The sequence below is a fragment of the Podarcis pityusensis genome (genome assembly GCF_964106645.2).
Source record: "Podarcis pityusensis genome assembly, chromosome: 6".
In the NCBI taxonomy this organism is placed as follows: Eukaryota; Metazoa; Chordata; class Lepidosauria; order Squamata; family Lacertidae; genus Podarcis; species Podarcis pityusensis.
Genome location: NC_138030.1, coordinates 84,153,830 through 84,181,484, shown reverse-complemented (window position 1 = coordinate 84,181,484; position 27,655 = coordinate 84,153,830). Strand labels below are relative to the sequence as shown.

The 27,655-nt window shown below is 46.2% G+C and overlaps 1 protein-coding gene across 2 annotated transcripts in view; it reads right to left on the bottom strand.

Annotated features, from left to right (window-relative positions):
* The window catches only part of RXRG (retinoid X receptor gamma), a 73,569-nt gene that overhangs the window by 9,399 nt on the left and 36,515 nt on the right, over nt 1–27,655 (bottom strand). For both annotated transcript variants that reach the window (XM_081012251.1, XM_081012252.1), the window contains exons 2-7: nt 17,804–18,060; nt 10,530–10,674; nt 8,585–8,764; nt 7,364–7,533; nt 2,822–2,951; nt 1,406–1,538 (exon numbers count right to left, since the gene is read on the bottom strand). In XM_081012251.1, coding sequence (XP_080868377.1) covers nt 1,406–1,538; nt 2,822–2,951; nt 7,364–7,533; nt 8,585–8,764; nt 10,530–10,674; nt 17,804–18,060 — 1,015 coding nt within the window. The remainder of the gene's footprint in view (nt 1–1,405; nt 1,539–2,821; nt 2,952–7,363; nt 7,534–8,584; nt 8,765–10,529; nt 10,675–17,803; nt 18,061–27,655) is intronic.

The window sequence follows — 27,655 nt, the reverse complement described above, 5'->3', positions numbered from 1 at the left end:
ACTTCCATACATCACTACTGGGAAAACTATAGCTTTAACTATACAGACCTTTGTCGGCAAGGTGATTTTCTCTGCTTTTTAAGATGCTGTCTAAGTTTGTCATTGCTTTTCTCCCAAGAAGCAGGCATCTTTTAATTTCATGACTGCTGTCACCATCTGCAGTGAACTGCATATAGCATTTTTTATTTTATTTTTGCTATAATTGCTTAAATGAAATAAAGTTAAAACATTCCTTTACAAAAAAGATGGAAGAAATCCTTGACCACCATATTGTCAAAATTTGTTTTCTCATCTTTTTTTTTTAATTGAATGATATAACCAGAAAACCATTTTAGCAGTAATTAAAAGAATGATTAAAAAAATAAATTGGGTGATAAAATAGCATCCACCACCACCAAGTTTATAGTGAAGGTGTATTTTGTTTCAAATGCCGACTCAGGTGAACAGGACCTTCTGTTCCCCTTCCCCACCAGTAAATATGTTTGAGCAGCTCATATCGGCATGAATGGACAGAAGATATGGAATACCCCAATAGTGTGGAAAGTCAACTGCAATTCTGCTTATGGTTTATAGTAAATGGGTGTTCATTTATAGTGCTAAGAGATGCTTGCCTGGAAGCAGCTATGTGGGCTGTGCAAACATTACCAGCTTAAAACGCATCTAGGTTGCTCTTTTTATCGACTCGGGTTGAAGGTGGTCTGGGAGAAAATGCAGCGAAACGCAGTATTTCATAAGAAAAGGCAGGATAGATACGGGTTATGGTTAATGTTGGCTGCACACCACTACCCAGAGAGCTTTTTTCCCTTCCTGAAAGGCTCAAGAAGTGGATTTTCCCTAAGTCCCCCGGTAGCTTAAACGTTGTTTTCCTTTTATTTGCTCGTTATTAAATTAAATTAATAATTAATCATACATAAATAAGCAGAAAAATGTGCACCCCACCACTGAGACCATTCCATTATAACTCTGCAACCTCCCAAAATTTCAACACCTCTCGTGCCTCCATTTTAGCAATACACATTCTACAAACACCCATCATATCTCTTTAAAATCATTTCTCCTACATATTCCCCATCTTACCTTAATGGCACATGTTAATTTATCATTAATAGCTATATTTCCAAGCCTCTTTGTACGATTCTTCCATTTGATATTCTGCTCGCCCCTTCCACTTCCTGGCTATAATAATTCGTGCAGCTGTCAATAAATTTGTGAGCAAGCCCTTCGTCGCCTGTGAACCTTCCACCCCATCATAAATGGATAAAAATGCTACCTCTGGACTTTTGGTCAGCTTTAACCCCATGATTTCTGCTATCTCCTAACAGAGCTTTTTATTCCACCAAATCAACTCAAAGAAGCTGTGAACGTAGAAAAGGGCAAACGTCAAAACAAGAGTTCAGAAACATGCCTGTCGAAAATGGAGCCCACTCCTGCGCTGTGCGCACTGCTCCGCTGCACATGTAAGCCTGTGGCCAGCAGGATGCCGTCCTGGACGGAGACAGAGCGGTGGGAAAAAGAGGCAATCAGCAGCTCATTCCAACCTAGAAGAGAAGACAGGAGTGAAACAGATGCATCTTATGGGACTTGCCTCTTACAAGCCCTTAATGTGAACTGGATTTATTTGTGTTGCGTGTAGCAAAGCTATCACTTGCTTGCTTGCTTATTATTCAGTTCTTAAATTTGTATACTGCCCTGTGATGTTAACATATGAGAGGGCTGGAGGTGAATTAGTTAAACAGGTTACCCAATCAGAACCCAGGGGGGTGGAGTCAGAGGGACTATAAAACCAGCTCTGGGAGGGGCGAAAGGAGAGTTCGTTGGGAGTCGGGTGGTTGGTTGGAGTGGGAGTGAATTGGGATAGAGTCTGTGGGTAGGTTGAATTAGTGTAGTGAAATAAGCTGAGTCAGGAACAGTTAGGAGCTAGGAAGACAAGTAAATATCTGAGAGGTGGTTTAGTGAGTGAGAGCAGGTAGCGGAAGTTATAGGTCTGGATAGGCACCCCATGACTGTAATTGACCAATACCGTTTATGAAACCACACGCTTGTTAAACTGCAATAAATAAACAGAAGTTTATGTTCCAATTTAACCCTGACTGGACTCAGTATTGTACCAGGTAGGGCCTGGGTGGTGGCAGCGAGAAATAAAGTGGTGGCACAGGGATTAATAGACGGTGAAACGTCCGGGGACCCTGTGTGATCGCCACATGCCCTTCCTCTGAAAATCACAGGGTGGTTCACAACATAAAAACACAAAACTGCAGCACAAAATACTTAAAAAACAAAAGCAAACCAATAACTCACTTCCCAGAAAGATATTTAAAAGACAATATAAGGATTTATATAATTTTACAGTATGCAGAGAATAACATGTGTTGAGAAATCACAGGAGCTGAGGGAAGTATCGGGGGGGAGGGAGGGAGGGTTCGATGGGGAGGTGGGGGAGAAAAGGGAAAAATTAATGAATATGATATGTTCTGCTATTTTGTTATGTTGAAATTGTTAATTTTTTAAAAATAAAAAAATAAATACAGTGGTACCTCTGGATGCGAACAGGATCCGTTCCGGAGCCCCATTCGCATCCTGAGCAGAATGCAACCAGCGTCTGCGCATGCGCGCGTTGCGATTCCCCGCTTCTGCACATGTGCGTGACGTCATTTTGAGCGTCTGCGCATGCGCGAGCGGCGAAACCCGGAAGTAACCCGTTCTGTTACTTCCAGGTCACCGCGGGATGCAACCTGAAAATGTTTAATAAAAACTTGCCTCAAGTGACTGAAGGAAGTACAGCAGTACAGCAGTGGCAAGGTGAGGGGGCCAAAATCCATACCTGCTCGGAGGAGGATAACTTGGTCTTCCAGTGTTAAGTCTGAGAAGTGTGGGATTCGCTTGGCCCATTCCACCAGCGTGAAGAGTTGTTTGTCAGCCGCGTGGCATATGTTGGTGACAGGATCATTGGTCTAAGCGAGAAGCAGGCATGTGGGTGAGTAAATTCAACCGCCGCCACCTCGTCGTCATAGCTATCCTGCTCCCCGTTACTGAAAGCACCCCAAATACTGAACCCATAAAAAATGCTTGAAGGCAAAAAGGTTTTTGAATCAGGCATTGGTGCCCATAGGATGGATACAGTGAGCCTAGAATGCCTCCAGTATACCTGAAGGAGTGTCTCCATCCCCATCATTCAACACAGACACTGAGATCCAGCGCCGAGGGCCTTCTGGAGGTTCCCTCACAGCGAGAAGTGAGGTTACAGGGAACCAGGCAGAGGGCCTTCTTGGTAGTGGCGCCCGCCCTGTAGAACGCCCTCCCATCAGATGTCAAGGAAACAAACTACCTGACTTTTAGAAGACATCTGAAGGCAGCCCTGTTTAGGGAAGTTTTTAATGTTTGATGTTTTATCATGTTTTTAATATTCTGTTGGGAGCCGCCCAGAGTGGCTGGGGTATAAATAAATTATTATTATTATTATTATTATTATTACTCCAATAAACAGCATCTGCAAGTTTCTGCAGTGATTCAAAAGCCCACAAAATCTCTTTGACTAAAAGCGGTCATAGAACAAAAGTGATTTGTGTACAGTGGTACCTCGGGTTAAGTACTTAATTCGTTGTGGAGGTCCGTTCTTAACCTGAAACTGTTCTTAACCTGAAGCACCGCTTTAGCTAATGGGGCCTCCCGCTGCTGCTGCGCCACTGGAGCACAATTTCTGTTCTCATCCTGAAGCAAAGTTCTTAACCCGAGGTAATATTTCTGGGTTAGCGGAGTCTGTAACCTGAAGCGTATGTAAACTGAAGCGTATGTAACCCGAGGTACCACTATACACAACACAGGGAAAAATGCTTTCATTTTATCACTTTTTGCCCTCATTTCAAACTCTTAACTGTTGCCACCTTTGGTTCAAGTTACCGGCACTTTTCTCATCCTCCGTTTATTGGACAATAGCAGAGCGCTTTTTCTCAGGCACTTTACGGGCAATGACCAGCAGAGGAAGCTTTCCTCTCTGTTATCCGTTTTTAGCAGTGACATAGGCTGCAACCCCTTGGGATATTGGTAGGTGTCACTCACAACCAGGGTTTGGCAATGGCCATTTAATAATTTGCAGGCAAAAGACTCTATACATGGAGACTGTGCAAACCAGAAATTATTGGTGTTAATCCTGCAAACCTAGCAATTCGAAAGCACATCAAAGTGCAAGTAGATAAATAGGTACCGTTCCGGCGGGAAGGTAAACGGCGTTTCCATGTGCTGCTCTGGTTCGCCAGAAGCGGCTTAGTCATGCTGGCCACATGACGTGGGAGCTGTACGCTGGCTCCCTCAGCCAGTAAAGCGAGATGAGCGCCGCAACCCCAGAGTCATCCGTGACTGGACCTAACGGTCAGGGGTTCCCTTACCTTTACCTTTAATCCAAAATCTAGTGGTTGTTTGTAATGCACACCTGCTAGGGTCTTTGTTTTCATAGTACACACCATTTCTGGTTTGTAACCCCAGCAAAGCTAAATAATCCTGCAACTCAATCAAGTAATTCTTGCCTGCATAGATGAATGTGCATATTGCATTTGCAATATGGACTGAATATGGACCCGCCCTGTGGAACGCCCTCCCACCAGATATCAAAGAGAAAAACAACTACCAGACTTTTAGAAGACATCTGAAGGCAGCCCTGTTTAGGGAAGCTTTTAATGTTTGATGCATTACTGTATTTTAATATTTTGATGGAAGCCGTCCAGAGTGGCTGGGGAAGCCCAGCCAGATGGGCGGGGTATAAATTATTATTATTATTATTATTATTATTATTATTATTATTATTAGATTAATTTAGACACTACTGAAGGCACCTTTCAGTGCCTAGCTCTAAGATGAACATACGTAGTTGGGTGCCACTATTTGAGTTCTCTGAAGGAAGGTTGTTCTGAAAGGTCCTTTTTGGGAGAAGGAAATATGTCCTTGGCTTTCACCGCCTGCTCTTCTGCACCACCAAGAGTGCTCTATTCCCACTGGAATTCAAACTGGGAGCACCCATAGCGTCATCTCTGTTCCCAGAGAGTAACATATTCAGGCAGCGGTGGTGGCTTTTGGTTGAACCTGAAGCAAGAACATGGGCTTTTGTCTGCCTTTGTTTTGTGAACTCTCTACCCCTCAGACAAGGTCATAATGGAGACCAGGATAAAAGGCCCTGCTTTGCGGCTGCTGACAGCCAACACTGGCCACAAAGACACGCATGGGGAAACACCCTTGAACTGCCACCAGCATGACTGTTGTCTTTCGATTCCTCCCTCTCCCACCCCAGCCCTCCCTCCCCCTCTTTCCTTTTTCCTTTCTCCTTCTGTGACGGAACTCCTATTTGGGGACTTCCCTGGCTTTTTTCTGGCCCACGTAGGACCAGTCTGGATAGTTGGCCTTGGTGAAGATTTGACATTTTCATCCCCAAAAAGTTTTTGATTTGAGGGACGCGGGTGGTACAGGGACGCAGGTGGTTTAACCCACAGCGCCTAGGACTTGCCAATCAGAAGGTCAGCGGTTTGAATCCCCGGGATGGGGTGAGCTCCCGTTGCTCGGTCCCTGCTCCTGCCAACCTAGCAGTTTGAAAGCACGTCAAAGTGAAAGTAGATAAATAGGTACCGCTCCGGCGGGCGTTTCCGTGCGCTGGCCACGCATGTCATGCTGGCCACATGACCCGGAAGCTGTATGCCGGCTCCCTCAGCCAGTAAAGCGAGATGAGCGCCACAACCCCAGAGTCGGTCACGACTGGACCTAATGGTCAGGGGTCCCCTTTACCTTTACTTTTACTGGCTTTTTTCTGGCCCACGTAGGACCAGTCTGGATAGTTTGCCTTGGTGAAGATTTGACGTTTTCATCCCCAAAAAGTTTTTGATTTGAGTTTCTTCTGAAATGAGACTGCATTTTAATGTTGTATTTAATCTTGTTTTTAAGTTGTATTTTAATCAATTGTTTTTATACCTGGTGTTAGCCGCCCTAAGCCCGGGCTGGGGAGGGCGGGGTATAAATAAAATTTATTATTATTGTTATTTGTTTATTTATTTCCAGTCAGTTGGTTCCTCAGGGAGAAGACTGGAGGCAAAATGGTCAGAATTCTCTGAAAGACAACCAAACCACCCTTGCTGCTCTCCTCTGCCAAAGAATACCATTTATACCTAGCCTAAGTTCTCAACACAACCGATCAACCAACTCCCCTTCAGACTGCGAATCTGCAGTGCATATGCCAAAAGACGCCATGTCGTAAGTGTTCGTTCTTTGCAAAGCTCAACAGGCACTTCACATAGAACTGCTGACACCTTGCCCAGTTTGAATCAAGTCTGGTCTGCGCACAATGCTTCGAATGCTGCATATTCATCGAACCCAGCGTAGATCTGGACTGAGGCAACTTCTGCCATTGACAGAGGATGGCTCTGCAGGTTAAAGCTCTCCAGCATTAGGTGGGCTGTGCTTTGAGCTGGCAGGATCAGGCCAACAGCATGTTATGTTAAACCTGCTTTTTAAGAAGGGTGTGCTTAAGCTGACCGCTTTTATGCTGGTGCAAAAGAAGCCACATGGGTGCCCAGCCCCCAAATTCCCCCTGTCTGCTATTTATTTTGTGAACCACCCTGAGACCTGTGGGTAAACGGTGGTATACAAATTTAATAAATAAATAATACTGATATTAATAATAGTTCCCCACCACAAGGGTGCAATTTAGTCCAAACAGTACCTTCGAGACAAAGAGAAGTCAGGTGTTATGTACTGAGTTGAATAGGATCCAAAATGCAGCAGTCTGATTGGTCCTAGAACAATAGGATTCAGAATGCAGCAGTCTGATTGGTCCTAGAACAATAGGATCCAAAATGGAGCTGTCTGATTGGTCCTAGAACAATAGGATCCAAAATGGAGCTGTCTGATTGGTCCACAGGAGCCACCCAATCCAGCTCCAGGTGGAAGGGAATCCACAACCTGATTGGCCTACAGGAGAATCCCGGAATTAGCCAATCACGTGGGGCCCATTGTGTAAATAATGTATATAAAGCAGACATTCTGGGGGAACTCCCATTCCTCCTCACCACTAAGAGCTGAATAAAGAGCATGAAATCCACTCTCCACTCCGAGTATATTTCATCAGGCGTGTGTGAATTTCAGCAGGATCCCAGTTTGGACCAGCGGCTTTTCTTTGCTTTTTAAAAAAGGCCAGCTTAAGCACTTTTTTTTTTTAAGTCTGTTTAGCAAAATGTGTAGTTTGGCCCTCTGGGCATGCATGTATGAATTACTCTCATTATTCTTCACTCTCAAATTTAATAAACAGAAATTTAATTAATACTACTACTACTACTAATAGTAATAATAAGTTGTCCAAGTAACAGCCCAGTCCCAAGCAGCCACCTACTGAGTTGTCAGCGTTCACATCACTGTAAGATTCGGTTTTGGGCTCGACAGCCATTTCAGCCTCTAAAATCCTCTCCACAGGCATGTCTTCATTGCTGCTGCCACAGCTGCTTGTAGACTCAGCTTCATTCTCACTCCGCTCTCTGCTTCTCTGCCTCTCCTCTTGAACCGCTGAGTAGGAAAATATATATATATATATTTTAAAAAACCCAGGTTTTGCCCCAGTCCAAACATTTCAGGTATGTTAAGTTGTGGGTGAACATATCAGACGACACAGCGATTCTTCAGATAGCTCTTGTTTATTCACAGGCCAGAACTCTATATAAGGGTTCAGCCAACCTGCTTATATAGAGCTCAACTACAATGCAACAGTAACAACTTTCTGTAACTATCCAATCACTGAACGTCACTTTCAATTCCTTATTTTGTAAAATATGTAATTTATATAGTTAAAATTGTTAGTAGTATTGGAATAACATTTGTCGTTTAATGGTGAATTTTGGACACAATGGAGAGGTAAAATATTTGGATTATTATAAAAGATGCAGGAGGAAATGATTAACAGTAGGACCCACAAAGGGGAGAAGGGAAGTCCAGGAGATTCTTTGGAATCTTGTATCTATGTTGTATGTTTGATATGTGACTGTAAAATTTTAATCTGAAAAACCAAAAAAATAAATTTATTAAATATATAAAATATAAAGTATATCTGTGCTTTTTTCTGGGGGGATGCAGGGGTGTGCATATCCCGAAACATTTTGTGAATCTTTGTACTTTTGTCCATTTACTGTTTTTATTTTTCCCGATTTGAACTAAAAAATGGTGATTTTCTTGAGTCAAAATGAGAGTACCCCTAAACATTTTTAAAGGAAAAAAGCACTAAATAATATAAATATAAATATAAATATAAATATAAATATAAATATAAATATAAATAAATATAAATATAAATATAAATATAAATATAAATATAAATATAAATATAAATATAAATATAAATATAAATATAAATATAAATATAAATAATATAAATATAAATATAAATATAAATAATATAAATATAAATGTTTGCCCTGCAGTGTATTCACTCCCAACTACTGTGGGACTGGTTCATCCAGTGCAGTGATAGAGCAGAGATTCTGGGCTACCAACTGTCCAGATTATTCCGGCCAGCGCAACCAAGGATGGAGAATGTGTGTTGTGTCTCCCCAAACGGACATACCTTCCCTCTTCATCCCCATCGCTAGACATTTCTGGTAGCGGCAGTACTGGCAGCGATTCCGTTGGCGCTTGTCAATCAGGCAGTCCTTGTTATCGCGGCATGTGTAGATGAGGTCCTTCCTGATGGTCCGCTTGAAGAAGCCTTTGCAGCCTTCGCAGCTGTATACCCCATAGTGCTTCCCTGGCAAGAAGGCAGAAGCACATGTCAGGAGATGAGAGCAAGCGATTCGAGGGAGGTGCAGAGAGGCAGTGGTGGACTTTGGGCTCTCAAATTTCAGCGGCACCCTGGGCAACACTAAAATTCGCCTCTCTCGCTCCGTTCTACGGTGTTAATTTAGCAACCCCTGCCCATGGAGTAACGAAGAGTCGGACACGACTAAACGACTAAACAGTGTGAAAGCCACCATGGAGTTTTGCGTTCTAGCAACGTTTTATATCTACAGTGGTACCTCGCAAGACGAAAAACGCGCAAGACGAAAGAGTTTTCCGTTTTTTGAGTCGTTCCGCAAGACGAATTTCCCTATGGGCTTGCTTCGCAAGACGAAACGTCTTGCGAGTTCTTGCGAGTTTGTTTCCTTTTTCTTAAAGCCGCTAAGCCGTTAATAGCCGCTAAGCCGCTAAGCTGCTAATAGCCGTGCTTCGCAAGACGAAAAAACCGCAAGACGAAGAGACTCGCGGAACGGATTAATTTCGTCTTGCGAGGCACCACTGTATTCCATACCTCAAAATTGATTTCCTTATAGTGTGGTTTAAGAAGCCTCTATGAATTTTAACCTTATCATACCACAAATACGCGTGCCATCCGAATCTGTTATCATATCCTTCTAAATCCAATACATCTGTATTGTCCAAAAGTATCCAATCCTTTAACCGGTAGAAACAGGATGCCTCATAGTAAATTTCTCATCTTGAGAAACCCCAAACCTGGCAACGTTCAACCTGTCTGACGAGCCAGACTAAGGTTGGAGACAGAAAGTAGTTTTTACGAGACTTAAGAACATTAGTGACCACCCTCCCTCCCCTTGCTGGATTAAACAAAAAGATCCATCCAACTAGCCTGCTAAAAGCAAGGTACCTCGCAAGACGAATGCCTCGCAAGACAAAAAACTCGCTAGACGAAAGGGTTTTTTGTTTTTTGAGCTGCTTCGCAAGACGATTTTCCCTATGGGCTTGCTTTGCAAGACGGAAACGTCTTGCAAGTTTGTTTCCTTTTTCTTAACGCCATTAATACAGTTGCGACTTGACTTCGAGGAGCAACTCATAGAACACGGTGTGGTAGCCTTTTTTGAGGTTTTTAAAGACTTTGGTGATTTTTGAAGCTTTTCCAAAACTTTCCCGGCAACGTGCTTCGCAAGACGAAAAAAATCGCAAGACGACAAAACTCGCAGAATGAATTAATTTTGTCTTGCGAGGCACCACTGTACCCTGGAATATCTGACTACAGATTAGGAATAAAGGTAAAAAAGGTAAAGGACTCCTGGATGGTTAAGTCCAGTCAAAGGTGACTATGGGGTTGCGGCGCTCATCTCGCTTCAGACTGAGGGAGCCGGCGTTTGTCCACATACAGCTTTCCGGGTCATGTGGCCAGCAGGATTGAACCGCTTCTGGTGCAACGGAACACTGTGATGGAACCCAGAGTGCACAGAAACACAATTTACCTTCCCGCCGGAGTGGTACCTATTTATCTACTTGCACAGGCGTGCTTTCGGAGTACTAAGTTGGCAGGAGCTGGGACAGAGCAACGGGAGCTCACCCCGTCACGGGGATTCAAACTGCCGAACTTCCGATCGGCAAGCCCAAGAGGCTCAGTAGTTTAGACCACAGCACCACCCACACCAAAACCAATCAATACAATCTTATTTTGCGGGGGTGGACACAATGTCCTTAAAGATGCCAAGTATCTTCATATACAAGCTGCAGTCAAGAGCTTAAAATAGGTTTGGTACCTGATGACCTGTCCCCACAAATCGCACAGATGTGCTTGGTCAGCGATCCTGGGCTCGTGGATGCGTAATTCATGGCTCCCATCCCTTGCAGTCCCGGCAGAGGCTTAACGTCTTCAGAGCTGCTGACACTATTCATGACATTAAGCTGAAAAGAGAAGGTGGACACACAGAGAGAAAGAGAGAGGTGCTTCTTTGGCTTGATGCTATGACTGTGACCCAACATTCACGTTAACAGCAAGATCGTAACCAGCAAGATCGCAGAAGCAGAGTCTGGCTGTGAGCCTGCCAGTACATGCTCAAGGCACCCGACTGACTATTTGAGACAGCGCAACCAGGCATTTCTAAGCTAAGTTGCCAAGCCGCTGCCACAGATCCAATGAATAACAACAAGTGGGAAGAGGGGACATAGCACGACTCACTTCTCCATAAGACTCTTAGTGAAAGTGCTTCTTGGGAGAAGGTTGAGTGCCTCCTGAGATTCTGGCCTTCTGAGCTGCAACCAGCTAAGCTGTGTCTTAGAATCATTTTCCCCCCAAAAAAAGAAAATGATAAGCATCCTTCCCTCGTGTGATACCCACCATTTCCAAATCTTTCGTTTACAAACTTTGCTATCTGGGGACTCTGGGAAGTGAAATTTCTTCAGATTCTGCCTATGTACCTTTGCAAATATCTCTTTGTAAGGCCGTGTGTCTTCTACTGATCGTATTTGCTTTAGTTCTGACATTTCTGCACACTTTCCAATTATACTTCTTCATTTGCTATGTGTGCTAGTGATTTGTGCATCCTTCAAATAGCCTTATATGGTAGTAAAAGCACCAGCCTTCTATGTTTGCTTTTGTATGTATATTCCAGTAGAGAATTTGATCATCCAAATACTTAAAGGTAAAGGGACCCCTGACCATTAGGTTCAGTCATGACCGACTCTGGGGTTGCGGCGTTCATCTCGCTTTATTGGCCGAGGGAGCCGGCGTACAGCTTCTGGGTCATGTGGCCAGCATGGCTAAGCCGCTTCTGGTGAACCAGACCAGCGCACGGAAACGCCGTTTACCTTTCCGCCAGAGCGGTACCTATTTATCTGCTTGCAACTTTGACGTGCTTTCGAACTGCTAGGTTGGCAAGAGGAGGGACCGAGCAACGGGAGCTCACCCCATCACGGGGATTTGTACCGCCCACCTTCTGATCGCCAAGTCCTAGGCTCTGTGGTTTAACCCACAGCGCCACCTGCGTCCCCATCCAAATACGTAGTGATGTATAATAACCATGTGATATTCAAAAACTCATACACATGTTTCCTATAGGGGTCTGCTGAAGCCTCCTGCAAAATATCCTTAATGTGAAATCTCCGAACACATCCACTGGAATTCCTTGGTAGTTTTGCTGAACCTCAGAGGTTTCACTTCGGACAAGAATTGAGAGAACTTTTAACATGCTTACAAGGAACTCCAGCATTCCCTGGAACTGCTCCAACCTAATAAGTTTCCATATTGGGGCCAGATGCAACTTTAGAAAAGCTCCTGACTGATATCCAATTATACTGCTGGAAGTGGTATTAAGATCAATCTACTGCTTTAATGCAAGATCCTTCATGCACCAATTAACCGATTAATCAATCCATAGGCCATGAAGCACAAAAGAGAACAACATTGATCAAGGTATGAAAACCATTTGTCCAGAGCCAGTAAGCCAAAGGAAGTTCCCAAGACTTCTAGACACTTTGGTCAGCTCCAGAATGCTCTGAAAGTTTTCAGCACTCAAATGTATGACCGTGAATGTCTCCAAATGGTGCTTATCCCATTTTTACTAGTGTGTTCCTTTGGGCTCAGAAAAGTGTGATGTGGGGGGTTTAACTGAAAAGCACCAGTAGAAGGGAAGTCAAGAAGTCTAGCCAAATCTGTTGCACTTCACTGGTTTGGGGCAAGCGTCATCTTGTGGCTTTTGCCGTTCAACTGGTTTCCTAATATTATTTCAGCTCTATAAACTACTCTTGTAGACTTACACACATACCTCTCAAGAACAAAGGATAGCAATATTTTGGTGTTTTTTATGTATTTTTTAAAAGCCAAACCCATGAAAGATCAAAATCTACATCCAAGCATGTAGCAGTTCATCAAGAAACTTTTATTGATGCTTTGGAAAAGATCTAACATCCCCTCTGGCCAGGGAGGGCGGGGTATAAATAACATTTATTATTATTATTATTATTATTATTATTATTATTAGAACCTTGCAAGAGATTTTAAGCAGGCGAAGTTTCCCAGGAGTACGGGTGTTCGTTCCTCTTCCTGCCCTTTGTCTCTGCTCAAAATGGCCCACCCAAGGAAATTCCCCTCGCTCAGCAGGGCTCAAAAATGTCCTATGTCTGAAGATGCAATTTGCAGTCCACCTAAAAGAAAGTCTTGTGAAGGGGACGAGTGATATTGGAAAAACAGCAGGCAGGGAAAGATGAAGCCCCCATCACCAACACATGGCTACTCCAACTTCCCCTAGCTTCACCTCTTCTATAAAGTGGGGGGGGGGGGGTGTTACATGGATTCATGCAGTTTAGGTAAAGGTAAAAGGCCCAGTCGTGACCGACTCTGGGGTTGCGGCGCTCATCTCGCTTTATTGGCTGAGGGAGTCGGCGTACAGCTTCCGGGTCATGTGGCCAGCATGACTAAGCCGCTTCTGGCGAACCAGAGCAGCGCACAGAAACGCCGTTTACCTTCCTGCCGGAGTGGTACCTATTTATCTACTTGCACTTGGACGTGCTTTCAAACTGCTAGGTTGGCAGGAGCAGGGACCGAGCAAAGGGAGCTCACCCCGTCACAGGGATTTGAACCGCCGACCTTCTAATCGGCAAGTCCTAGGCTCTGTGGTTTAACCCACAGCGCCACCCATGTCCCTATATTCATGCAGTTTACTGTACTGTTTAATTTCTGGAAACCAAGGGAGATCACATTCCAGGGTGTCCTTTTTGTTTTTTAATTAGGGAAGCAGAAATCATTGGTGCATATAAGACATAAGCTCTTCTTCAGGGAGAAAGGCTGATGAGAACAGTACTATAATCAGGATGTACTTATTGGCTGTGTCTATTAGTTACTAAATAGCTAAAGTTCTCTAGGTAACGGGCAGCTGAATAATAATAATAAAAAAAAAAACACCCCACAAAATAGGAAATCTGGACACAGCCTGGGCAGGGAAACAAAATGACAACAATTTTGCAATGTAGTTAGTTATTGTTTGAAAAATAATTATTGTGGCATATTTGGTATGGAATAGTTAAGTGAGTTTTCAAGGTGGCAGATTAAAAGGCCAGAGACAGCTTGCTCAGAAGCCCCAGTGAGGGCAATGAGCTTTCGGAGACTGACACCACTATGCTGTGCTGCAGCCTAACTCAGTACAGTGCATATAATAATAATTATTTATTTATACCCCGCACATCTGGCTGAGTTTCCCCAGCTGCTCTGGGTGGCTCCCAACAGAATATTACAAACACGATTAAACATCAAACATTAAAAACTTTCCTAAACAGGGCTGCCTTCAGACGTCTTCTAAAAGTCAGATAGTTGTTTATTTCCTTGACGTGTGATGGGAAGATGTTCCACAGGGCGGGTGCCACCACCAAGACGGCCCTCTGCCTGGTCCCCTGTAACCTCACTTCTCACAGTGAAGGAACTGCCAGAAGGCCCTCGGCGCTGGACCTCAATGAATGTATCCCACCACACTAGTTACCAGAGTCTGCTTTCAGGCACAAATCCAAGGTACTGAATCTCCAGAAGGCCCTCGGCGCTGGACCTCAGTGTCTGGGCTGAATGATGGGGGTGGAGACGTTCCTTCAGGTATACTGGGCCGAGGCCATTTAGGGCTTTCAAGGTCAGCACCAACACTTTGAATTGTGCTCAGAAATGTCCTGGGAGCCAATGTAGGTCTTTCAAGACCGGTGTGATGTGGTCTCAGCGGCCGCTCCCAGTCACCAGTCTAGCTGCCGCATTCTGGGTTAGTTGTAGTTTCCAGGTCACCTTCAAAGGTAGTCCCACATAGAGCGCATTGCCACTGTCTTTGGACAATGCAATTGCACTCATTAAGTGCTGTTGTTTGGGGGGGGGGGTCAGAGACAGATCACGCTGAAGAGCAACAACAGTCAGAAGTTGTGGGGGGGTTTTTGCACCACAGCTTCTTACCAGGAGGACTCTAGTGACCAGCAGTTGCTTCACGAGTCCACCACCCATTCCAGCTTCCAGAGCAGGATACAGAATCGGCAGCCACTGAAGGATCACCCTTCTACTTGAGGCCGCTCAGTGCCGTGAGGCACTTTAACCTTCTGAGCATAGCTGTCAACTTACATATATGAAAACAAGGGACCAGCAGCCTCAAAAATAAGGGATTTTCAGAGCACAGGTAGGTTCAACTTCTGAGCCCCTCCGAGCCAAAGGCAGAAAGCCCAGCCAGCAGCCAAACAAAGCCTCAAGCGGTGGTTCCCACAGCGCAGCAACCCAGCAAAGGGGATGCAGCAAGGAAAACCACCGTCAGCTCTCCGCTGGGAAGCGCTGAGCAAAGGCGAGTCCCCAGGCAACGCGGCCGATTTGTTCAGCACAAGGCATGCAAGCTCCACCAACCAGTCGTTCTTAGACTCCTTATTAGGTGAGCAACACAGCCAAGCAACACAGTTGAGGAGCCTCCCTCCTCCTTGGCCGACAGGGAGGGAGGGAGAGGAGCTGCTTCCTTTGAAACCCGGGAAATTTAAGGGACATCATCAATAAGGGACAGCAGCAGGACACAGCGCTGGGATAAGGGACTTTCCCACCAAATAAGGGACAGTTGGCAGCTATGCTTCTGAGCATTGCCTTAAGGAAATGCTCACTTGGCTAGCGCTGAAACCTGGTCAATTTTTGTGGAGTTTGGGTTGCTGTCCTTTTGCTGCACAGTTTCTGGGAAGCAGTTCAGTGTTCCGGGAGGAGGAGGAGGCAGAAGAAGAGCAAACATTGTCTCCAAGCACTCTGAGTTGTAAAAGCAAATGTGAAAACTCAGCCGACCACCCTCTTAGCTCCAGGGACTTCTGGAACAGCATCTCCACGCTATGAGAGTAGACCTGCAATCTTGCCACCCACTTGCAAGTTGGGGGGATAAGGGCCACATAATTCGGGCAGGGCTTCCTTCAAAAACAAAAGCAGAATTTGGTAAGCAGGTCTAGCACCTTCCCCTCCCATATTCCCCAGCCAAAGTACAGGGTAGGGGGAACCGGCGTCTCCTTAAAAGTCTTTGGAGTTTGGTTCCTGCACATTAAGCTCAGTGATGTATGATACTTGGGACAGCTGCTTGAACCCAAATCCATTAGCTGACTGCTTGCTAATCCCCAAAGACCAGCTGCCTCATCCCATTAGCAGGAAAGCAAGTGAACCGCACTCCTTCGAGCTACTCAGCACGACAGCTTGGAACTGCAGCCCCTGTTCAGAGTCCATGTTTTGCAAAAGGGTTTGGAGGGGGGGGTTGTTCACATTTTACCAGATGATCTGCCCCAGCCAGGTGATACCGGGGCAGCAAAAGCAACATTTGAACACCTCTTCTAAATCTCACGTCGCAAACCACGAAAGAACGTGAGAACGAGGGCTTGTTCACACTTCTGCCTGTTCCAGCGGCTTTTTCCAAGGGAAAAATCACTCTTCACTGCTGAATTGCAGCAAACATCCATCTGGTTTTCTGTGTATCATTGTTTGCTCTGATTCAGTGAGAAAGGGCAGGTTTTCCCAGGGAAAGCTCTCTGGCCCTGGGACAAGTGGAAGTGTGGATGAGCTCTAATAATTCAGTCAACACTTGGGATATATCATGGAGGCCTGTTGAAAGGCAGGCAGGCACTTTTCCCCTTTCTCACCTGGGGATGCAAAGATTTTAATACTCCTTCAGACCACCCTCGTGCAAAGCCCATATTAAGCAGCAGCAGCAACACTCTTTATAACAGGAACCAGTTGGGTCCCAGTCCTTCCAGGCCAGGTAGAAAAGGCCAGTTGCCAGATTGAGAGACGGGGAAGTTGTTCTTACAGGACTCACAGCCAACAGCAAACTGCCTAATCTTGGCTTAAGGGGGGTGGAATTTGCTTCGCGGAGGACAGAGAAAGGTTGCAAAAGGAGAGAACAAAATTTCCAAGGCTGGGTTTGGATTTGTTACATCTGTGGTTAGCAAGAAGGCAGCATAATCTGTTACGGCCTTATAAATAAATGCTTCATGAGACCTGCAATGAATTGTTTCGCTGTGCGCCGAACCCTCACTGCCCGTGTACATTTGTGGCATGCAGCTCCTCTGCCTGCAAGTGTGCTGGCTAGGGCTGATGGGGGGGGCACCAGGTTTGCAAAGGGTGCACCATACACAGAGATGAAGTTGAGTGGGGGCTGCAAAACAATGTTGAGAGGGGGAATCAAATCTCTTAGGAAGGCATCCAACCAAACAGTTCCTTGCAGGAATGGGAGTGGCCCCCAAGACCATATAACACCGGTCCTGAAAGACCTACATAGGCTCCCAGTACGTTTCCGAGCACAATCCAAAGTGTTGGTGCTGACCTTTAAAGCCCTAAACAGCCTCGGTACTGTATACCTGAAGGAGAGTCTCCACCCCCATCATTCAGTACTGAGGTCCAGCGCCGAGGGCCTTCTGACGGTTCCCTCACTGCAAGAAGCGAGGTTACAGGAAACCAGGCAGAGGGCCTTCTCGGTGGTGGCACCCACCCTCTTGGAAAGCCCTCCCATCAGATGTCAAGGAAATAAACAACTACCTGACTTTTAGAAGACATCTGAAGACAACCCTGTTTAGGGAAGTTTTTAATGTTTGATGTTTTATCATGTTTGTAATATTCTGTTGGGATCCATCCAGAGTGGGTGGGGAAACCCAGCCAGATGGGCGGGGTATAAATTATTATTATGCAAGGAGTTTTAGTTGACCGTTGGAACTTCTCCTCCCTCTCCTTTCACCAAACAACCTCTAAATTTGTTCCAGCTTTTCCCCTGACTCTCTAGAAGAGATTCACTTGGTGCACTCCTTGCGCTAGCTGAACTTCTTTAGCTTTTATTTCCAAGTCTCTAGTCATGCTAGAACATAGCAGAAAGGTTCTGGAATATCTGGAGCAGAACACCTGTTTGTCTGGAACACAGTAGGGAAGTCAACTGCTTTATTCATCTCTTTCAGAAAGACCTCCTACATGCAAGGAATTCCACAAATAATTGAGAACTGGGCCTAACATACGGCACAGTCATGAAAACTCCAGTTTACCAAATTGCATAAAAAAAGAATATCAGTTGCTACCGACCTGGGGACTAGTGTGTGCAGCAAAATTCACGCCCGCTGGTGAAGTCAAAGGAACGGAATGCGATCCCATAGAGGACGTGAGCACTCTGTACGGAGAGCTCATTGTATTCACAGATGCTGCTGAGCTCATAGGCGACGAGAGAGTCCTTGAAGCACTGAGGGGAGACTCAAGGTAGTTGGACGTGCCATCTAAGGAATTCCCTGTGGGAAGGCCCGATCCCAGATTTGCAGGTGCAGAATTGCTGTGAACTGGAGAATCTGAAATGAAAAGAGAGACTCCATGAAGGTGGGCGACAAAAAGGTAAATGCAGAGCACTTGGAGGTAATGACCGCTCCCCACATCAAATGGGGGGGGGGTGCCTTTTGCATGGTCACGTGCAGCCCCCCCCCCCATCCCATGCAGCTCCCGGCAGTACAGCCTAGATTCGCCCCCCCCCCCCCAGCCAGACACCTGGAGGTAGCCACCTACCTCTGCCAGTTAACCAATCCCAGCTGGGGAGGCGTTGCCAGGAGAGAGTTGGCCAGGTAAGGGGAGGGACCGCCCTGCCCACACAATAGTGGGTGGAACTTACCTGGGGGTTCTCAGTCGGCTTCAGAGCTTTTCCCACCCTGCCCTCCCTCAGTTAAGCCTTCTTTTGCAGGTTAACCTCTTCTTCACAGGTACGCAGGCGCTGCTATGTTATGGTTGCTGTTTGAAGGGCCGGAAAGGAATTTTCCTGCATTGGCAGGTTTTGCCTTCCCCGTAGCAAAACGTCACAACTTTGGTGGTTTCAGGCCTTGGGCGGAACCCTTTAGTCTATCTTCTCTAAATTGGAGGGGTGCGTGAAGTGGTGACCCACGCCCCCCCCCTGCGGCGGCAATCCCAGGGTTCCCCGCTAAAGGGGTTGTTTTGAGGGGAGGCATTGGCCATACGCCTGGAGGTTGTCATTGCTCTCTCCTGCGGCGGCGGCGAAATGGGGGGCAGGCTCTCTGCTTGAACAGACATTCTCCAGAGCCAGCCCAATCCCCACACATTCTGGATAACCCTGATGTTCCCCAGATCCCCGGCCTAAGCCAAGGTCTTCCTACATCTGAAGCTTTAATAAAGTTGTGGCCAAATTTTAATCCCATAACACGTTTTCTTGAGTCATTATTCCACTTGGGTGTCTCCCGGGGTTGGGGGGTCTCCGCCTGTCCACGCAAACATAATCCTACAGCAGGCAGCGAAACTACTAATTTTGCAACAGATTCCCAAACAGCAGCAACTACACGCCAGCTTTCACCCAACTACAGCTTAAACGCATAACTTTTACCATTCTTTCTGTGTGTCTGAATTCAAAACTACAAACTCTTCCAGTTGTCTCTCTGTCCTTTTTCCTCCTCCCCCCCCCGCTCTTTATAGGCACACATCTGCTCTTTAAAGCTCCATGTCCAAGTGCTCTATCTCTCTTTCTCACCCCAGAGCTTTCCCCACGTAAACCTGCTCTTTAAATCGGAAGCACAGCAAACAGCAATTCAGGTTTTCTGGGGAGTTCCCATTTGCTCCGATTCAGCTTTAAAGAGCGAGTTTTCACAGGGAAAGCTCTGGAGCAAAAAAAAAAAAAGTGCTCAGACACTGAGCTTTAAGTGCGGACTATGCCTGGAAAGGGGATGCAGGTGGCGCTGTGGGTTAAACCACAGAGCCTAGGACTTGCCGATCAGAAGGTCAGCGGTTCGAATCCCCGTGACGGGGTGAGCTCCCGTTGCTCGGTCCCAGCTCCTGCCAACCTAGCAGTTCGAAAGCATGTCAAAGTGCAAGTAGATAAATAGGTACCGCTCTGGCGGGAAGGTAAACGCCGTTTCCGTGCACTGCTCTGGTTCACCAGAAGTGGCTTAGTCATGCTGGCCACATGACCTGGAAGCTGTACGCCAGCTCCCTCGGCCAATAAAGCGAGATGAGCGCCACAACCCCAGAGTTGGTCACGACTGGACCTAATGGTCAGGGGTCCCTTTACCCTTTACCTTTATGCCTGGAAAGTGCAAAGGAAAGGTAAGTCTGGACAAGCCCTTCCTTCCCCCCCTCCCACCCCCAAAAGAAACTTTTCAAGGACTGTACAAAATAGTTGCCATGCAGAAGTCACTTTTGTCTTTGTTTTTAAGATGAGCTTCTTGTGGTGCGTGTATCCTCACGAGTCATTTGTGCACAATGGCTCATCATGAAGATAATGCTATTTTCTACCCCTAAAAACCAGTCACCGTTAAACAGGTTTATCAGATAAGGAGGATTTGATCAGTTTTCTATCGTTCACTGTTGCCGGATATCTGCAAACTAGAGGGGACGACTGTCAGCTAGAAAACAATGAGAGAGGAAAAGGTTCTGCCCACCTCTGCCCCCCAATTCAATCTCAGTCTCAATGGTGCCTATGGCTTCAAAGGTTTGAAACAGGCATCTTAATTGGAGTCACCAAGTTAAAGGGCACTGAGTGAAGTTTGCAGGGCCCTCAAAGAAGCATTTTTCCGATGTGCATGCTTCATATAACAGCCCAAATGGTGAAAATAACAGGGCTCTCTGAAAGGCCATTGTGGTTCGATTCCTTTGCCATTCCATGCCTAGTGGGAGAGCTGATTCAAAGGGAGAAAGACAGACAGACAAGGACCTTTTCCATTCCACGCACAGAATTAAACCTGAAATGGGTTGATCGCAGGAGAATCCGGACTCCATTGACTCTGACAAATGTCTTTAACGTTATTCAAGAAGCTGACCTTTTGTTATCTTTTATTGTGCATCTTCCCTTTGAATCAGATTTGACTGTTACTTCAGGTAAAATAACAAACACTGTCACAGGAACCGTCGTTGCAATAAATAAATATTGAAGTTGTGGGGGAGAGGGAGGGAGAGGGGCAAATCGGGCTGGCGTGCCATTGCAGCAACTTCGCAGCAGCTACAGAGAGCAAGTCCTGACCTTTCTGCTGAGCAACTTCTCCTCTGCAGACCAAACTAGACAATATGCTAGATGGGTAATTGTATTTAATATGTCTAGCTCCCCTCCCCTCCTTTTAAGAACAGCTATGAGGATACTGGAAGGACAGATTGTGAAGCTGAGACTCCACTACTTTGGCCACCTCATGAGAAGAGAAGACTCCCTGGAAAAGACCCTGATGTTGGGAAAGATGGAGGGCACAAGGAGAAGGGGACGGCAGAGGACGAGATGGTGGGACAGTGTTCTCGAAGCTACTAACATGAGTTTGACCAAACTGCAGGAGGCAGTGGAAGACAGGAGTGCCTGGCGTGCTCTGGTCCATGGGGCCACGAAGAGTCGGACACGACTAAACGACTAAACAACAACAACATGAGGATGGGGAGGAGCATCTGCAGAATCTTTTCCATCCTGAAACCATCTCCCTCTCTCTGAAGCTGCTATTTGACTCAAGGGTGAAGCCACAAGACAAGTCCATGATGGCATTCTTCACTCATAAAATCAAGCGAAGGAAATACTGCTTGATGGAAATTGCCAAGGCAGGACAAAGGCCTGTATGTTTGGGGTGGAGTTGGGGGGATGAATTTCAATAGGGAGGAATGTAAGGTTCTGCACTTAGGCAGGAAGAACCAGTGGCACAAATATAAGACGTGGGACACCTGGATTGCCAGTGGTACATGTGAAAAGGATCTAGGGGTCTTAGTAGACCACACGCTTAACATGAGCCAACAGTGTGAAGCAGCAGTAAAAAAAGCTAACACTACAGAAGTATGGGACGCGTGTGGCACTGTGGGTTAAACCACAGAGCCTAGGACTTGCCGATCAGAAGGTTGGCGGTTCGAATCCCCGCAATGGGGTAAGCTCCCGTTGCTCAGTCCCTGCTCCTGCCACCCTAGCAGTTCGAAAGCATGTCAAAGTGCAAGTAGATAAATAGGTACCACTCCGGCGGGAAGGTAAACGGCGTTTCCGTGCGCTGCTCTGGTTCGCCAGAAGCGGCTTAGTCGTGCTGGCCACATGACCCGGAAGCTGTACGCCAGCTCCCTCGGCCAATAAAGCGAGATGAGCGCCACAACCCCAGAGTTGGCCACGACTGGACCTAATGGTCAGGGGTCCCTTTACCTTTAGTCTTAATAAAACGCTAGTGTCCCGCTGAATTCCTCAGATGTTTTGCCTAAGAAGGAAACCCAAACTTTCCTTCAAATTTCTCCTTATGAAAAATGCAGCAATATTGTACATCAATGTGCGGAACTCTGAGGAAATTTTCTATCCTTATGGAAGTATTTTGTTTAAGAATGACTAGACTTTATACCAGGAGAGCCACCCTCCACATTTTCCCCTTCCAAGTTAAAAGCAACTGAAATGTACTCTGATGGATGAGGGTCGGTCACAATCCATTCACACATCCAGCGATACAAACACACACACACACACACACAGACATCCATCTAACTATGCCCTGCAAAGCACCTTAAGGTCCATGCATAATCATAGTTTAGAGGTCCCGGGCCCTAAGGGAGTCAGATTATCCTCCACCAGGGCCAGGGCCTTCTCAGTGATGGCTCTGACCTGGTGGAATGCTCTCTCCCATAAGACCAGGGCCCTGCAGGATTTAACTTCCTTCCGCAGGGCCTGTAAGACAGAGCTATTCCACCTGGCTTTCAATTTGAACTTAGCCTGATCTTTTATTCCCCTTCCTTCCCTCCCCCTCCCCTTTTTATGAAGATTACCCGCTCTGGGATCCCACAGCTAATTCTCCCCTGGTCTCCTTGCTGGCCCGAATAGGACTAACTTAGCCAGCTAGTCCTGGTGATCATCCAATGTTTATTGGATGGATTTTCCCCCTAAATTGATTTTTGAATTCTGAATTTATTGTTATTCATGTTTTATACTGTATTTTATGCTCTTTTTTGTTGCATCAATTAAGTGTTTTAAATTTGTTGTTAGCCGCCCTGAGCCCGGTTTCTGAACCGGGAAGGGCGGGGTATAAATAAAAAATTATTATTTATTATTATTAACTGGCCACTGGCAAGACAAAAATGAAACTGATCCCTGTCCTCTCCCCCACAAACCCAAGGCACTTTTCCCCATTAATTTTTCACTTCTGCATCCAGACATTCGCTGTCTCATGTTCCCTAGCCTTTTGCCCCAAATAAAGCGAAACCCACCCACAATATAGTCAGTTCTCCATTTTCCACCCAGACACTCTCCAGCCCGGATACATACTTGTCATGTGAATACCAGTTCAACAGGCAAATTTAACAACTCTACATCTAGCCCCCCCCCCAACAAGGAAAAATGCTGTACTCTCCACGCAGAAATATCTCCATAATCTCCCGACTTGCGCAAGTCTCTCTTCCCCAAAGATCCCTTTTCTTGAGGGCAGCAGGTCCCCTTTGATCCTGCCCAAGCGCTGTCGATGAACATGGTGTGCCCCAAAAGCTTAGCCTAGTCTGTTATGTACTGAAGTTCTCACCCTGGGCCAGCAGGGGGCTACTGTAGATCGCTTTCACTCAGGTCCACATATGCAAATAAGGAATTGAAAGTGACGTTCAGTGATTGGATAGTTACAGAAAGTTGTTACTGTTGCTTTGTAGTTGAGCTCTATATAAGCAGGTTGGCTGAACCCTTCAGTCCAGTTCTGTTCTGGGCCTGTGAATAAACAAGAGCTGTCTGAAGAATAGCTGTGTCGTCTGATATGTTCACCCACTACTTAACATAGTCGTCTTTGCCAAGCTCTGCAGAAGGGCGCAGAGAGGGGTGACCAAGACAGGGAGTTGGGCACTGTGGGTGCAGCAGCAAACAGCATCTTGGGTTTCCTATCACTGCTGCCACAAGATTGCTGTGAAAAACCTGGGGGAAAGGAGTGGGACTGCGAAGAGGGCAGAGAAACTACTGGGCCGGTTAGAAAGGATTCAAGGGCCAGATCCAGCCCATGGGTCACCAGCTTCCCATCCCTCTTGGAAGAATCTATTCTCTTTATAAATATTGTTGCATAGCATCCCATTCTATAAGCAGCAAAGATTCCAGGGGTCCAGGCAGTTACCCAGGGTTTGCGATTGGAGACTGTGGTTCCTTTATGATATATGGTTTATTTACACATATATAGACAGCATCTTAAAAAGCAGAGACATCACCTTGCCGACAAAGGTCAGTATAGTTAAAGCTATGGTTTTCCCAGTAGTGATGTATGGAAGTGAGAGCTGGACCATAAAGAAGGCTGATTGCCGAAGAATTGATGCTTTTGAATTATGGTGCTGGAGGAGACTCTTGAGAGTCCCATGGACTGCAAGAAGATCAAACCTCTCCATTCTGAAGGAAATCAGCCCTGAGTGCTCACTGGAAGGACAGATCCTGAAGCTGAGGCTCCAGTCCTTTGGCCACCTCATGAGAAGAGGAGACTCCCTGGAAAAGACCCTGATGTTGGGAAAGATGGAGGGCACAAGGAGAAGGGGACGACAGAGGACGAGATGGTTGGACAATGTTCTTGAAGCTACCAGCATGAGTCTGACCAAACTGCGGGAGGCAGTGGAAGACAGGAGTGCCTGGCGTGCTCTGGTCCATGGGGTCACGAAGATTTGGACACGACTAAACGACTAAACAACAACAACAACATGCAGCCTGAGCCTGAGCCTGTGATGGAGGAGCTTACAGCATTGACACCCCAATATGTTCTTCTTTTTCCCCTAGCCACAGCAGTCTTGGAGCCAAAAAGACACCAGCCATGGCTAGGCCTCCCTCCAGCTTGCCGAGTTTCACAGACTGCAGCTGTTTTCCTCCAGCTCACAGCATCCCCAATAGCAAACCCTAAACTCTCCAATCAGCTTTTTCTCTGCTAATCATCCTAAAGTGGAGTGAGGAGCACAGAGTCTTGCCTGATGGCCCATTAGCTTCCCTTTGCCTTTGATTAATGGCTGCCCTCCCAGGCGAGTTCCTGAACACGTGAAGCCAGTTTGGCCGGTATTTTAATGATTTGCTAAATCCAGTGTCTGGCAGCCTTATTAACACTCCAAAAATTGATTAAATTCTAACACCTATCAGACCCAGGAATCCCGTTGCTCGCTCCCAGCTCCTGCCCACCTAGCAGTTCAAAAGCACGTCAAAGTGCAAGTAGAAAAATAGGTATCACTCCGGCAAGAAGGTAAACGGCATTTCCGTGTGCTGCTCTGGTTTCGCTAGAAGGGGCTTAGTCATGCTGGCCACATGACCCAGAAGAACTGCCTGCGGACAAATGCCGGCTCCATTGGCCAGTAAAGCGAGATAAACACTGCAACCCCAGAGTTGTTCGCGACTGGACTTAACCGTCAGGACTCCTGGATGGTTAAGTCCAGTCAAAGGCGACTATGGGGTTGAAGCGCTCATCTCGCTTTCACCAAGGGAGCCGGCGTTTGTCAACAGACAGCTTTCTGGGTCATGTGGCCAGCATGACTAAACCACTTCTAGTGGAATGGGACACCATGATGGAAACCAGAGCACACAGAAACATCATTTACCTTCCTGCCACAGCGGTACCTATTCATCTACTTGCACTGGCGTGCTTTCAAACTGCTAGGTTGGCAGGAGCTGGGACAGAGCAACGAGAGCTCACTCCGTTGCGGGGATTCGAACCACTGACCTTCCAATCAGCAAGCCCAAGAGGCTCAGTGATTTAGACCACTGCACCACTGGCATCCCTTATCATGCTAGTACAAGTGTAGTGGTGGGAAGGCAGATTGAGCCTGCACCCAACAGCAAAGTAATCTGCGGAGGAAGTGCACCAAGTTTAATGGCGATCAATCAACCCAATGAAAATAGTTGTAGCAGTCAAGGCAGTGGAAGGTTCAGGTGCTGACCAATTGCCTGGTCAGAACATTTAACTATTACACTTCTCTTGGGAACCATTGTTCTGGGAGCGGGATAGTAACCATCAGTGGGAATTATGCTGGAGCTCACCAACCCCACTTCAAAGACCTACAGTTCTCAAAAGAAAAGAGACTGTAATGTGACTATATTACCCCTTGCGTTCCATTTAACTGCATGCCTTGCAATGTCAACATGCTCCTTGCAGTTACTGCAATGCATAGAGAAAGACCTTTCTATTAAACAAGAATTCTTTTGGAATGTTTGCTTGGCAGATAATGATGTTGTTATCCTGAGAGTGAACAGAAGCCGTCTTCAGAATCCACAGCAGCGGCCCAGAGGAACTGAAATCCAGTCTTTGCAGAAGGCTCCAGCACACATGACATTTAAAAATGGGCTATCACATTCTCAGTACCTGTCAAGTAATGCAACGTGACAGATGAATCCGGTTCCTGGTGCACTGCATCAGCGCAAAAAGAGGGAGAGTTTCTCCCAATAAATCCAGATTTGTTGCACTTCCTGTCTTGGGGACAAACTTTTAAATTCTCATTTGTGCCTAACAATGCTTTCTAATGGGCTCTAGAGAGGCTTGATCTCAGCAGTGTGCTGTTGCACACCCTTAATCACAAGTTGCACGCAAACACGCACATGCATTCCACTGTACAGACGCATGTAATAATATATTTAGCTCAGAGTCAAAGGGTATCACAGGGACGCGGGTGGCGTTGTGGGTTAAACCACAGAGCCTAGGGCTTGCCGATCAGAAGGTCGGCGGTTCCAATCCCCGCGACGGGGTGAGCTCCGGTTGCTCGGTCCCTGCTCCTGCCAACCTAGCAGTTCGAAAGCACCTCAAAGTGCAAGTAGATCAATAGGTACCGCTCTGGCGGGAAGGTAAACGGCGTTTCCGTGCGCTGCTCTGGTTCACTAGCAGCGGCTTAGTCATGCTGGCCACATGACCCAGAAGCTGTACGCCGGCTCCCTCGGCCAATAAAGCGAGATGAGCGCCGCAACCCCAGAGTCGGTCACAACTGGACCTAATGGTCAGGGGTCCCTTTACCTTTACCTAAAGGGTATCACATGGAGATTCCACACATACAGTGCTGGATTTACATATAAGCTAAACAAGCTATAGCTTAGGGCCCCACTCTCTTGGGGGCCCCCAAAAAAATTTAAAGGGAAAAAAACTGGTTGTACAGTTCCAAAATATAAGATAAAAAAACAAATAAAATAAAACATACTTACAGCAATAGTGTTTTGTGTTGTGTAGGCTCCTATTCGTTATGTGCAAATGGCTTTAGATACCTGTTAGGTCCATAAATTGCCATATTCAACACAATAAACAGTGACAATTTGTTGCTGACAAAGGACAGCTGGACATATAGACATTACCTTCAGTAGCTTAAAGGTAAAGGTAAAGGGACCCCTGACCATTAGGTCCAGTCGTGACTTACGGCCTTATCAAACCTAAATCCTGCATATATGTGGGGGTAACTGGGTAATTAGCACCCAAGTAAAGGCAATAGACCAGAACTTGGAATAAAAGAAGATACAGGTTGCTGTTTGTTTGTTTTTACACACAGGTTGTTATGGAATAAAAAAGGGTTGGTTAAATAAACAGCACCCAAGTCAGGATGGCAGCTTGGTTATACCTGTGGCAGTGTGAGATAGGCTGGGCTACTTTCATTTCAAACAACTTCCAAAACGTTCGAAAACCAAGGAGCAAAGGGCAGTCTACAAAATCAACTGAGAAAATTGAAAAACCCGCAGCGGAAGCCGTCTGACTTCCGAGGAGTGTTCGAAAATGGAAGCATTTTGGCGTTTGGGTTCCAAAACGTTCGTCAACGGAGATGTCCGAGAACTGAGGTACCACTGTACTTAAATAACTGGCCAATCACATCGGTTCTGCCCCCCCCAACAAAAGTCCTGCCCCCTCAACCAAGTCCTGCCCCAAACAAAAGTTCTGGCTGCCCCCATGGCCACTTCCCAAATATGGAGGGAAAAGGGCAGTGAAAGGTGTAAGATAAGCAAGTAAAACTTAGTTTGTGTAAGGAGAGGAATTTGGTAAACAAGGCTAAACTCGG